This window comes from Amblyomma maculatum, chromosome 2 (assembly GCF_055883805.1).
Source record: "Amblyomma maculatum isolate TAMU_Amacu chromosome 2, ASM5588380v1, whole genome shotgun sequence".
Classification (NCBI taxonomy): domain Eukaryota; kingdom Metazoa; phylum Arthropoda; class Arachnida; order Ixodida; family Ixodidae; genus Amblyomma; species Amblyomma maculatum.
Genome location: NC_139345.1, coordinates 170,154,021 through 170,167,597, shown reverse-complemented (window position 1 = coordinate 170,167,597; position 13,577 = coordinate 170,154,021). Strand labels below are relative to the sequence as shown.

At 42.8% G+C, this 13,577-nt stretch overlaps 1 protein-coding gene and 1 pseudogene across 1 annotated transcript; one reads left to right on the top strand and one right to left on the bottom strand.

The window, feature by feature from the left end:
* Nucleotides 1-7,444, bottom strand: part of LOC146200425 (uncharacterized) — a 29,571-nt pseudogene extending 22,127 nt beyond the window's left edge.
* LOC146200424 (uncharacterized) lies at nucleotides 4,004-12,518 on the top strand. The gene is made up of 6 exons (XM_084592942.1): nucleotides 4,004-4,114; nucleotides 7,919-8,071; nucleotides 8,717-8,880; nucleotides 10,062-10,144; nucleotides 12,116-12,199; nucleotides 12,282-12,518. Exons 2-6 carry the CDS (start codon nucleotides 7,943-7,945, stop codon nucleotides 12,410-12,412), a joined length of 591 nt encoding a protein of 196 aa, XP_084449068.1. The 5' UTR covers nucleotides 4,004-4,114; nucleotides 7,919-7,942; the 3' UTR covers nucleotides 12,413-12,518.
* The last annotated feature ends 1,059 nt before the right edge of the window (nucleotides 12,519-13,577 follow it).

Here is a 13,577-nt window from a genome sequence, read left to right as displayed (position 1 = left end):
TGTGAGGGCTGAAGCCTCGTGGAGCTCTAAAATAAACGCAGTAGAGATAAAGGTCTAAAAATGAACACGTTGGCAAAAGATGTCTGGCCACTGTGCAGGATTAACTCGGGCCACGATGCGAGCGCCCCTTGCGGCGGAAAGGGCGGACCATCCGGAAGGCGCGCGCCGGGCCGCTCCGCAGAGAGGCTGGAAAGCTGCCTAGACATGGGTCGCATTCCTCGTTCGTTCGTCGTATTCGCGATATTCGCGGCCTGCTGGGGTCACAAATGGTGTACTGCGTTGCAGTCGGCAATAGCGCACATTTTCACTCACCAGGTACAACGTTTTTTCACGTCCCCAAACGTGCTTTACGAACCAAAGCAACGCGAACGTTGGATCGCGACCGCCCTAACTAGCAGTGAGCCGGCAATGATATCCGGATTGGTCGTAAGGCATTCTTCCAAAGGGAAGGCATAGTACAATCTGCTCAATTCTTAATTTTTCTCAAGCCGTGAAAAAAAAGCATCAGGCAACTAGTATGCCCTTGTAATATCTGGTAACAAACAACTGGCACGCCCGCCACAACGAAAACCATTCACTATGACTGTGTGCGCCCAGTGGCGTGCTCGTGCATACAATTGATTAGCGTATGACCTTAAACCTTTTTTAATCTGGGTTGTGGTCTCCATTTGGCAAATGGGTCACTGTCCCCGATAACATGCATAAAAACCAGTACAATGCAGATAGTTATCAACGAGAGGTTCATAAATTTATTGTTCCTTTAGTGCTTTCTTTCACTATTTTTCGCCTCTCTCAGCTCGTTCCCTCTTCTCACCAGCCTGCGTTTCTTCCTTATTCTATACTGTGTCACGATTTCCGCAGCATAGTCGAGACGCTGTCATCGTTCGTGATTTTACAAGCTTTTCGTATTTCTATCACGTTTATTGTTTTCCAGCCTCCTTTTCTCCTTTTTCAGGTCCCATTCCATTCTTTCCCACTCTACTCCCATACCCGTTATTTCCTTCTCCGCCGCCAACTCCCCCACCACTTCACTTTTAAGCCGGAAGCTTTTCTAGGCTCATGGAACGACATGCCGTACGCGAGTTGTTCCTGAGATGTGCCCGACATCTGTAAATCGGATCTGTGCGCTGATCTCTCGCTTGCCATTCATCTTGATGAGGTCATCAGAAAATAAAATCCTGCCTCCGCCGAACATCGAACCTCCATCCCTCAGATCCCTAGCCGAGCGCTTCAACCAACTGCGCCTTGCGCGTGATCGTGAAACGCACATCATAATTCTCCTTGTCTACCGTGAGGATGTAAGTATCAATGACGACAGAGGCAATGATCTGATGCACCGTGTGCAGCAGCTACGCTCCGGCGTTGGCATTTCTGCGGTGTATACATTCCACGCCGCTCTCGGAATTTTTTTTTTTTTTTCGCCTATATAGGAATGCTTCCTCAGCCCGTTTTGTTTGGTCGGAGCGTTCAAGGCTGGCTTTGTGGGACGTTGTACCGCATATGTCGAGGGGACTCGGGTGTTCCCCACAAATGCGCATTTTTCTACTTCTTTTTCATTGTATTTTATAATCTACCCCTCGTTCTTTTGTTCTGCCTCCTTCCGTGCCATTCTCCTAGCTGCTTACTTCTTGTTCCTCCTGCTTGCAGCCGTAAACTAAACGGCCGGCAGCCAGCCCTGGCTCTCCGTCTCTATCTGTGTTGTGCCTTGTGGTTCCTGTATTTTTTATCCTTCACTACATTTCTACAGCAAGCCCAAATCGCCATAATTTCGCTCCACAAACCTCGATTACTTTCTCACGGCCGCCATATTTAGGCGCGCGCCCTGCTCAGGTGGCGGCAACTCTCCCGGAAAGTCACCTCCCGCGCTCACTCATGGCGCTGCCTGTTCACCGTGAGTGCTGTCCCCGGAGTTTCGGCACGGTGCCCATTGGCTAGCGATTCAAGTGCCATTCAATCGCAAGTTTAGGCTGCTTAAAAAAGAAGACAGTACATTTGGTTTTTCAGAAGACTAAAGTTTTTAGCAAACATTCTTTCGCGAAATTTTCAATCCTGCAGCCTCACCTCCCCGCAGATAATTTAAATATTCGTTATAACGGAAGCACAGCTAGTATAAGGACATGCTAACGGCTAAAGGTAACCGCGGAGAAAGCGACAAACACCATATGGTAAGCGTTGCGTATAGCTCTGCACTTGCAATTATTGTTTGTATTCCAAAAGCTTCTTCTACAAGCATCGGTAATTCGCTTGTTCTCGTAGTTTAAGCAGTTTAAGAGGGCACTAGAAAGTGTGTCAAAATGTTCTGTCTGCTTACGTGTATTATATCGCAACCTGCTTAACTACTTTGAACAGGGTGCAGAATAAATGAAAAAATAGTTTTCTGCAAGAAAGAAGTCATTGCTAATGTATTATTTGGTTTTTGTTTCTTTGCCTATATATGTTAACATGTGTCGTCGGCATTGAGAGCATAAAACAAGGGCTATGGCCGCGGCAGGTGGTAGTTCGCAGGTGGCATGGCCTTGCACTAACTGGCCGTCTGGCTTCAGGATGTTGCGAGTCCACATGACGTGGACGGTTGCCAACTCGGGCTTTGCCTATGATGTGCGAAACAAAAAGTTGGAATGCAGCCCTGCAGGACATTGATTTCTAGTTAGACATGCGGCTCATAGGCCACGCATTCACGCGCGTACGCCTTGGGTACAGCGGGGCTTTATATGAACAGCGTCAATCACACTTAGCGGGGACACTGCTCCGCGTGGCCACACACGTGCTCTGCTCTATTCCACATAACACTGTCATGAATCGATGCAGAGTGGCGTACCGATACGAGGAATTCGAAGTGGTGCTTCTCATTATAACCAATATTGAGGGAATTTGCTATTTGTTCGGGTGCAGTGATTTCTTGCGCGTGTATTCATGTTCACGCAAAGTGTGATTGACACTGTACCTCGGATGGGCTTTCATATATTATGGCACTTAAGAGTGTATAGTTGTGTCAGTCTCTAGTATATGTGGAAAAACAAATGTTCAAGTTTAAATATTAGTGACATACTAGTAGAAACGTACCTCTTTGCAAAAATAACCAGGTTGCGTGTTCCGCTTCTCAGTCGGGTAGCAGAGAATTCGTGCAAGTTCTGACGCTGTAAATCTTTGCAAAGTAAATGCAAGTTCTAGTCCTCACTTCTCGACAAGTTGTGATCTTCTGGGAATCCATGTTGGCTATTGAATACTAGCCAGAAGCAAAGCATGCAGCCTGGTAACAATTGGCAAAGGCGGCACATCTACGTACGTGATTGGGCGTCCCCAAGGCAAGCGCGAGCAATCAGCATTTCGATTCGTACCCTAAAGGCGAATATTAAGTGTCCATCGCATTCTTTATTGTACCAGCTATTTTTTTTTTAATACATTTTCTTACGCGCACAGAAGTACAGAAACACGAGAAGTACTGTCGTTGCCTCCGTTTCATTGATATAACTCTGCACGCCTCTTTCTTATAGTATGAAGTTTAGGCAGTATTTAAAAACACTACTTGCCTTCAATAAACGTGCTTGCATGTGAAGTGTTAGTAATTTTCGTTGATTCCATTAAAACAAGTTAAACGCTTTAAAGTATTTTATGAATAAAAGCTGCCTATTTCGTTCAGGTTGCTTTCTGCTCTTCCCATGTTTTTAAATGGTACGGCTGTGAAAGACGGATTTAAACTGTTATACGTGGAATTAATATGCGCCTCACTTCTGAATCTTTTTATTATGCAATATACTCTTTAGTCTCTTCTTGCGTGTCTCGCCTATGCTCCAGTTATCGCCACTCCGTTCTGTGGATTTCCCGGAAGAAAGCACTGTCTCATCAATAATCACCGACGTACTCTCCACACGCATCGTCCCTTCAATTCCGCGCCTAGTACACTATAGTCGACTGGGAAGGGGTTTTCTGCAAGACAAGAGACCGGTTCTCCTTTTCGTGGCACGCGTACTAAGCATTTTCCGGCAGCAGTAGTCAGCAGGAGCTGCATTTCTCTGCTTCACCAATTGCACAGCGCATCGCGACTGAGAAGTTCCTGGGAACCACTTTTGCAGGCACATCCCCGGCTACTGGATCGCGTGTCCCACGACCAAAGGTAAGCGTCAATCGTCCACTGCTACCGCGCTTACGAGTGCTAAAATTACAACGCCTATTTATAATGTCCTAATGTTTAGGTCTTTAGCGTTATGTGAATGGTGACTGCTAGCTCCTGTTTCTGCAATTTCCTTACAGTGACCTGTTGCTCCAAATTAAGGGCTGAATATATAAGCAATGGGGCACTTTATTGCTGTAAACTCCAGCATTCTCCATTTACCAAGACAACGAAGTCGGAAGATTTCTACAGAAGTTTAGAACAACAAATTTTCGGTAGGCCCATTTTTTAGCAGTATATAGTTTATATAAAACATCTGGCACGCAAACATGGCTCAGATGGTTAGACGACCACCTTAGACACCGTTGCATGCAACTGGTTGCTTCTTGCCCTATGAAAGTGATTATTCGCCCAAGGTTTCATGCGTGCAGTAAACGTGGAATCCTTGGTGCGAACCAGGTACTGCAGCAACAAAGAGATTAGGGGGTAGAATAAAGACTGCGCGAAATCAAGCTATAGTGTAATCTGATTTAATTTCCTTTTGTTCAAAAATACAGAATTCCTTATGCTTTCAGGAAGCCGAAATTCCCAATGAAATTATTTCTGACTTTGCTTCCTTAAAATGTTTAAAACTGAATAAAGTTTGCAGTGAAAAGACCAAGAAATACCAATAAATAAATAGAAATTCTTCCTCTAAATCAATGTTTATACGCTCGCCGACGCAGCTGCCTGCGTTCCTGTATTATTTGTCTATTGTTTTCTGTTCTTGTCGTCGTCCCATTCTCTGCGCAAGAGCTTTCTAAAAAAGGTGAATAAGCGCTGAAATAGAAGAAAGAAACGTTTGCCTATCCTGCAGTTGCTCAGCGCCTAGTGATTGCATTCTTGTACTGTAGAATTTGGATATACCGGGAGATTGTTTTTTACTTTTAAACATTTAAGTTTTAACAATTATGAGCGATAGATAGTTTGGAGCGGCTTGTGCAGGCGGGGTGACAGCAAGGTGCATTATATACAGCTTAAAGTTTGGCGGTTATTTAGTGCAAATAAGTATTTAACTTTTTATTCTTGATTTAGAGGCCAATTTTATATTACGAACTTGCAGACTATAAACCTGAAATGTGAGCCACATATTTAAATGTTGATAACCAACAATTTGGCCTGAAATATCCAATATCGAAAACAAGCGGCTGAAATCGCTTTCCATAGTTTGAAAGAGAAGCCGTTTGCATTTTTTCCGCAATAAATAGGAAGCCATTTTTGTATTTCCTGACGCAAAAGAAGTTACGTGATTTCCGCGACGATCGCAGCGGGGCATTATTACAAATTTCCTATGGAAGGCAGCAAACTGAACGAACTTTGCGATGTGCATATTGAATTCTAATCTTTCGAGCCTCGAAAAGGTAAAACAAGCACTGATTTTTCGTTTTTCCTGCATCCGGTTTCGCATTATAGTCTTGCTGGTAATAATATTGCTCTTCGCATTATAAGATTGATCGGATTGCCTAGTTAATTTAGTCAATTAATCGGCTAATCACAAGCTCGGAACGAACCTATATCCGCTTTGCTGTGGAACGCATGTGCACAGACCGCACCGATGTGTGTCAACATGGCGTATAAATACAGATGTGTTAATACCAAAAAGATCCGCAATTAATATTTGAGAGATTATATTGTGTCATCGCAGCAGCGCAATATCGTTGTCTCGTGGTAGCTTATGATAATAATATGCGTTCGGAAATATACAATGTGGTTTGGCTTGTTAGAAGTCATTATTCCTGTGAAACAGCAAATTAAAACACACGGCAAATATTAGTGAACTAAGGAACCGGGCAAGTCTATTATTAGATGACTAGAATCTCAAGCAAGCACGTTACATACACACTGACTGAGCCTGTCGTTAGGGTAATATATGATTTATCGAATGTACTTTTTTAGAAATTGGAAAATAGAAAGCTAACGCCCCTCCCCGCGATTCATACACTTCTTGTACTGTGCGAAGCGCGTTCTCGTAAAACACCCCCAGGTGCTCAAAATTTTCGGACCACTCGATTATAGCGTCCATTATTTACTTCGTTTCTGCGTTACGCCAAAACCTATACAGATCGAACAAATCAAATTAAATCAAATCATCTCTCTGTTTAGCTTCAGGCCTTTCAGCATAGTTTTATCATTTTTAACGATTTTAGAGGGGAGGCTCAACTACCTTGGGTACAACTTGGGATTTTGCTGGCCTTTGCTCAAACGACCTTGAGCAGCCATGCACAATCATTCGCCATAGCAGTCCGGTGAGCAATAATCACTTGTTGCCTTGACCTCGACATTTAATGTCACTGGTGGCATCATATGTGACATCACTATCTCCTTTCCTGTACTACAGGATGGAGGTCATCGCGCTGCTTCATTATAATAAAGAATAAAAAGCCTGTAGTCGTATGCATGCCTTGCTGTTTTTCATCTTTTCTTCCATTATCATCAAATAACGTTAACAGCTCCGAACATAGTTACACAGGCCTTGTTAATTCCTTGGACCTTGGTTTCGTATCGTTAGATGTGCGGCTTAAAAGAAAATGTCATGTGTACCATTACCCTGTTATGAACGCGATAAACTTATGGGTGTTCAACAAGAATGGAGTGCAACGAACCGTGCATTTTATACCGAACGTACCTTTTGTATAAGTCCAACCTCGTTATAACATAGTAGTAGGGAGGGCGGAAATGTGTTCGCTATATCCGATATTCGTTACAAAATTACGTGCCCACATTTCTCTAAATAAGTTTGCCAATAAAACGAAACAAAATGTGCACTAATATGAAGAACACAAAGGTGCGAAAATGCACAACTTTCATAAGTAAAAACTTAGGATAAGCATAAACTCTCGCTTTTCCTTGCGTGTTGGAGAGCAAAAACGAATACTGGAAGGGATGTTGCCTCCGCGCACAATTTCCACGACGGAGCGAACGGTCTCTCGGGGAGCGTAGCGCGGCATATGTCGGCTGCAGCGGCAGAAGCACTGCATATGCTCTCGCCAATGACGAGGCAATGGTGATGACATGCCAGCCAGATGCAGCCGTTGCATGGCCGGACTAGAGCTGCGGCGACAGCGACGACGCTGGAGTCCGGCTATGACCTTTTATAACTTCCGAGATCACCGCGTGCGGTGATCTGGGAGGCCATGGGCTGTTGGTGCTAGTTTTTGTCTCCGCCGCTAGATGACGCGTCACACGAACGCGCGGGCGATTTAAACGCACTTTGGCGGCGGAGTTGGACTTCGGCTGTGGCTGTTCACAACCTCCGAGATCACCGCGCGTGGGGGGTGTGACCTCGGAGGCCATAGACCTCTGATGGTAGTAGTTTTCTTTTTTTCTTTTTTTATTTGCCGCCGCTCAATTACACGGCACACGAACGCGCGGGCGATTTAAACACACTTCTGAGGCGGGCGATTCGATTGGTTGAAAAATTGCCTTGTTTAATGTTTTTGCGGCTCCTTTGCGCGTTTTTTTGCTGTTATAATGCAAAACAACTGCTTCGTGATAACCAATATAGGGTAAATTTTGACATTTTTTTCTTCTTATACAGAAAGAACTCCCATAGAAATTAATCACAGAAGAACCAAACTTTGATTTTAGTTCATTTTATCCGATAATTCGCTATATCCGGGGTCGTTTGAGCGAGGTTCGACTCTTACAAAGACTCCTGCTATCCATTAATATTAATGGATTGCGATTTGTTTAAACGACTCTGTATACGGGGTAGCTCGCTGCTATGCGCTTTTGTGCAGTACTAACATTTTTTTTTCTTTAATCAAGGTCAGAGAAACAACATATAGAGCAATGAAGACAGGAGCTTCAAGAACAGACATATTTTTTCTGTTTCTCTTATTCCTCGCTTCCTCTGGAGCTCTCAGCCGAGCGGAAATTGAACGCAAGCCGGAATACTCACAATATCAGGATGCCTGGAAGGTAAGTTAAGCATAAAGCAGTCATCTGCTCACTAATCTTCCACCAAGTTTTCAAAGTTAAGTTTAAAAGAACATCGTGACAACTTTTCGCACGTGATGGTTTCCCTCTTCCTTGCATTTGGAAATATTTGTTCACATTTTATAAATATACCAGTGTTCTCTCCTGACACAATTATTTCGTTTTAGATTAAGATGTTCCTGTGATACAACACATTGAAAATAAAGAAATTGAATTTGTCATGCCAGTACAATATATGAAACATGCTTTATGTCCCGTTGAGTACGTAGTGAAACGCTGTAATTTTAGCCAATCCGTATTGGTATTACCGCCTCTCATGGCGTCAGTATCACTAGCCACTCAATGGTGACAATCCAGTAGTGGAGTCGAGTAGTTAAATACGTTAATATTATTTGCAGCTTCTCGCTGAATCTAATCTCTCCTATCACCCTTGGTTTCTAAACTTAGGTTTGTCAGAACATTTTCTGAATGTCAATCTCTTTCCTGCTTTGAAAACGTTAAGCAGTGCCGCACGAATAGAAAGCATTCGTGAGTTCACATATAATGGGCCAAAGATGTAAGAAATGTACAATGCATTTGTGGAAACCTGCATCTAAAGCTGGCTTCTTTTTTCTTGTCTCTTTTCAGGCTCTAAAAGTACCGGGAAGATATTATCTCTACATGAGGTCCTACGAATATGAGCCGCTTTACAAGGACAGGAAATGTGTTTACAACGAGCTTATTGATGTCAACGAAGAGGAGCAGTATACTTTAAATGCCGTTGGCTCCGTCGACCCTGTAACCGGGTCTAGGTGAGGCCTTCACGGCTATATTCCTCGTGTTATATTATTATTATCTCTTAGCAAATGTCCTCATTTTCACTGCATTTCTTCACTGGTTGCCTGCCTGCCTCCACTGCCTCGTTGGCAGTTGAGAGCCGGTTCGAGTAATACTCAGTCGTTCGGTACTCAGCCATCGCCTACCATGTCGAACTTCCAATAGACACCTTGAAATATATATATTCGACGTTCACGCGCTGTGAAAAGAAATTTGCAGACTTTGCAGCCGAGTGGTTACTTACAATATTAAGAATGAAACTCTTGGCTCATTTAGGCGAAGACTATAGCACGAAAATTCCCAGAGCACTGAGGAATATATCCTGGAGAAATATGAAAGCAGCGCTGTGGCTGCACATGATACATCGCGCTCCTCATGTATAGCTGTTGCTGGCAAGGCCTAGGCTCATACGGCAGTGTAAAAATTTCCTTTGCCTGGCGCGCGTTCGTTGCAGTGCTCCTGCAAGTGTTGCATTGGCGATACGGCGTCATTCCTGTCGCGTGGAGTTCTCATGGTCACGTGGCATTTTCATGCAATTTCACTGTCACGTGACCTTAGCCCGTTATACCTAGTGGCACAGGCAGAGGCACATTATTTTATGTTTTGTTTTTGGGTTGCCTAACCATACTATATGTCACGCGACCTTGCAACGTTATACTCTCACAGCCAGGTGACATGGCTTGAACCCACAACCTTTACTAGCCTCGAACACGCTGCCGTTATGTGAATCGAACAGATGAAATTTACAGGACTCGAACCCAGGACCGTCAAGGGACTTCAACCGATGACCTTCACGCGGCTCGGGCTCACATATCTCAACAGAATTTCATGCGTCTCGAGGAATCTCGCGAACGTTACGGAATCTCGTTTCATCATGAGCCTGGAATGGCTTTCGCCTTGAAAAGAGAGGGACATGACAGATACAGGACAGTACAAGCTTGAAACTAAATTTTATTGACAGCGCGGAAACATATATGCAGAATTGAATGCATCAAAAAGAACAAAACTAGAGAAAACACTCCACGCCTGCGTGTATTTCTCATGTTCTGTCTTTTTTGTGCCTGTGTTTTATGTAAGCTAGGCCAAAATGAGTAAACCCTATACCATCCAGCCCTAAAATGAGCCTCGCTATAATCTATGATTTTTGTTTGAGCAGGACTAACCAGACGGCCTACGCCTGGGTGCGAGCATCTGAAGGATATCCCATTCCTGATGTCATTCAATCTTCCACAACTTTTGGTAAGAATCTGGACAGTCTTTCTACACAGAGCCATTTGTTACTCCACAGTACTACACGCGACTAATGGTAATGGCAGATTAAAGCGCGAAGGTGAGTTACCAACTTCCACAGAAGAGGTATCTGACATAGATTACGGTTTATCACTGAGCATCACCTAACACTAACCTCGTACTTCATGTTCTCATTCTTAATTAAAGGTGGTATATGTCGAATTGTGATTCAAGAAATATTAAACATTCCTGTGAACTTACACTTCCCAGACTTCACTTTAGTTCGCACTAGCAGGTTGGACTTGAACGAAAGCGTTCTTAACAAAATCTTGTTCTAAAAACTCTGCAAACATCACATTGTATGTAACACAAATATACCCGAGTTCTACTAATATAGCTCACTTTAATTTGCGTACTGTCAATTCTGGGAAAGATTAAAGCTCTTTTTTCGGTTCGGGGTGTGGTCGTTTCAACACAATGAATAGTTGTTGTTTCTTAATATTTAAATGTCTTTGATGTGGCCACTTTGCTGCGCTGTGATTTTTTACTCGTGCTAGAATGCATTTGCTGATGAATTTACTTCCCGTTTAACACAAAAACGTCGCTTAATTTCAGCAACAGGATCATTAGCGTTCTCATAAACTATCATATCACATGTCACTCTTTGGTCGTTTAACAAAAAGGGGTGAAAGTATTGATCAAGTCGTCCAGTTGACAAACTTGACTATGATTGGTGCAATGTTCTGGCTCTAAATTCAATTGTTTTTGTTCAAAGGTATTGAACACAAGATACACGTGCGTATATCTTGCGTGCTTTTATCAGTGTCTGTGGCAACCAATAGTAGGCAATATCCTTTTTTTCAGTCGACCAAACTGAAAGCTGGTGGGTGTATTTTGTTTCTGATAACTTCAGTTAAGAAGCCTGCAACTGATTTCCTCGTCTCTAATACTAGTGCACGAAACTGGAATTTAGAGAATGCTTTCAGTGTACTGTGCCGCGCGGCAGGCGTAAAAGCCGCGATTGTTTGTAGATATTTCCGGGGCTTCTCTGTCAACTTTCGACGGGTGCTGAGTCTTTGTACTCAGTGTAATGGGAGGGCTGAGGGTATGGTAAAATATATTTCGTTACCTAGGAAGGCTTCGGAGATTACTGTTCGCCTTGTAGATGAAGCTATAAGCATGGGCAAACTTGTGTAACATTCTCTGAAGCAAGCGAGGGCACGGACATACAAACACACAGACAACGGCATAGATTCGAGTAAGTAGGCAATAAAACACGGAAATAAATTATTATCATCGTTAGCTTCACGAAGTCAACTGCCTATAAAAGTCCCTGGCCTTGCCCTTTAACTAATCGCGGCTTTCACGAGCTACAACCGCATCATCCCTACAAATTTCCTTATTTCAACCACCCACCTGTGCTCTGCCCCTCCTCGCACCCTTCCCGCCCTTCAATGATATATTCGTCTTAATTTGTGACCGGCACGGTTCCTTGGAAATCCATCGGTTACCTTCCCTCCTCATAAAAATAAGCAAATAAATGTGAGTAATAAATTATTAAGCAATGTATTAAAACTAGTGCCACTTACGGCCCGTTATGACAATTAGCAGTCACTCGGCAGCATTTGTACCTTTTCAACATTCCCAGTTTGTTCAGGTACAGGCTTTAAGCTCTAAGAGGTAACACAAAATAAAATGACAAAAAAGCGCTTTCACCCATGTTTCAAGAATGCAAGGATGCGACCTTATGGTAAAGTCAATGACGGCTTTTTGTCTTGCTATTTCAGCAGTAGCTGGGCATTATGGAGCACTATATGAATATCTAGATGGGCTCATAAAAAAGTAAACTTCAGCACAGTGGTCTCATTTACGAACGCCAACCTGTACTATTTGGATCAGTAATGGCAGCTTGTACGAGAGCATTGAGTTACTTTGGTGATGAAAATAAAAAGTGCTTCATTCTTATTCTTATTCCGATAGATAGAAGCAAAGTGCTGGAATTTCCTGTTGCATTTACGGAGTACAACAACTGCGAAATCCTGAGGGTTCCACACCGTAACAATGGTAAAGAATTTCATTAATTTCCTTAAATCAGTAACATCTCCATTTTATCTGGTAATCTCATGCTTGTTTTCTCCCCTTACAGGCTGTGAGCTCTGGGCAAAAGCTGGAGAGCTGCACAAAATCGAGTCGTTGTGCTTCTTTGCATTCCAATTACTTTGTGGGCCGGGAAAGTACATGGTTTACGACGATTACTTGTGTAAAACGTTCAAATAAATGTGTTTAGGAAAGTATTTACTAAAATGTTTACTTTTTGTTACTTTGCGGGCCGGGAAAGTACATGGTTTATGACAATTGTGTCAAGCACTCAAATAAATGTGTTTAGGAAAGGATTTAGTGAAATGTTTACTTTTCGTTACTTTAATTTTCAGCAACTGCGTAATCGATATTGCGATGTAATGAATACATTGTAATCAGAAGAATGCTGAGAGAACACAAAGCAATTTTTCAAAATATTTTTGACTAAAAGTGTCCTTGGCCGATCAGAATCTCTCTGTCGCAGATATTATAAAATGAACTAGATGTGCGAATTAAAAGAGTAGTTGATCGTATTTTTGCTCAACTTCTTTAATGTTATAGCAGTAGGATTTTTAGTGGAATTAAAAATTTTTAATAGATCATATCCATCATTTCTTTTGGGAAGACATAATTACTTGCGGAGCTGCAGTGTTCAGCATTTCAGCTTTCTAGACACCCACAATGGGTGCACGGAGGCCTGAGAGCCCCGCCAACGCACTTCTGAGTTCTACGTGTTTATTCCATGCCCCGTGCGGCTGCAACTCCTCTTCCGCCCAACTGTGGTTTGTCACCAACACGTGGACATGTTTTTGAGACGCTGTGTGATCGCTGAGAAGAAGATGCGCTCGTCCGGCGGGCCAAAATCATCATCCGCGTAGCGCCTGAGGTATCTATGTTTTTCCTGATTTAATGATGGTCATCGAATGCATTGACTATTCTCTACTGTTTCCTCATTACATTCATACACGCAAGATACATAATTCCCAATTGTCCATCAGGCCCGCTAACACGAAGTCAGTATTCTAGCGTCGGGTATTTCATGTTCTTGTTCTCGAAAAAAAAAAACAATTTGACCTTGAAAATAATATTTTTGAACAGTTAAAACCTTCATAGAACACCGTCTATGTCTGTACGTAAACTAGAACTGAATTGTATGGAATAGAATACGTTCATATTCATGTTCTATGCAAACATAATGAGATGGAAGAAAAAGCTGACATCACACAGCTTGACAAGGATCACACTCCCTAAATAAGAGGAGAGCATCAGCTACAAATGAGTAAGATATCAATAAAGCAAATAATAATGACATGATTGAACGATAATCAAGAAAACAAAATGTTCACGGTGAACAAACGATATT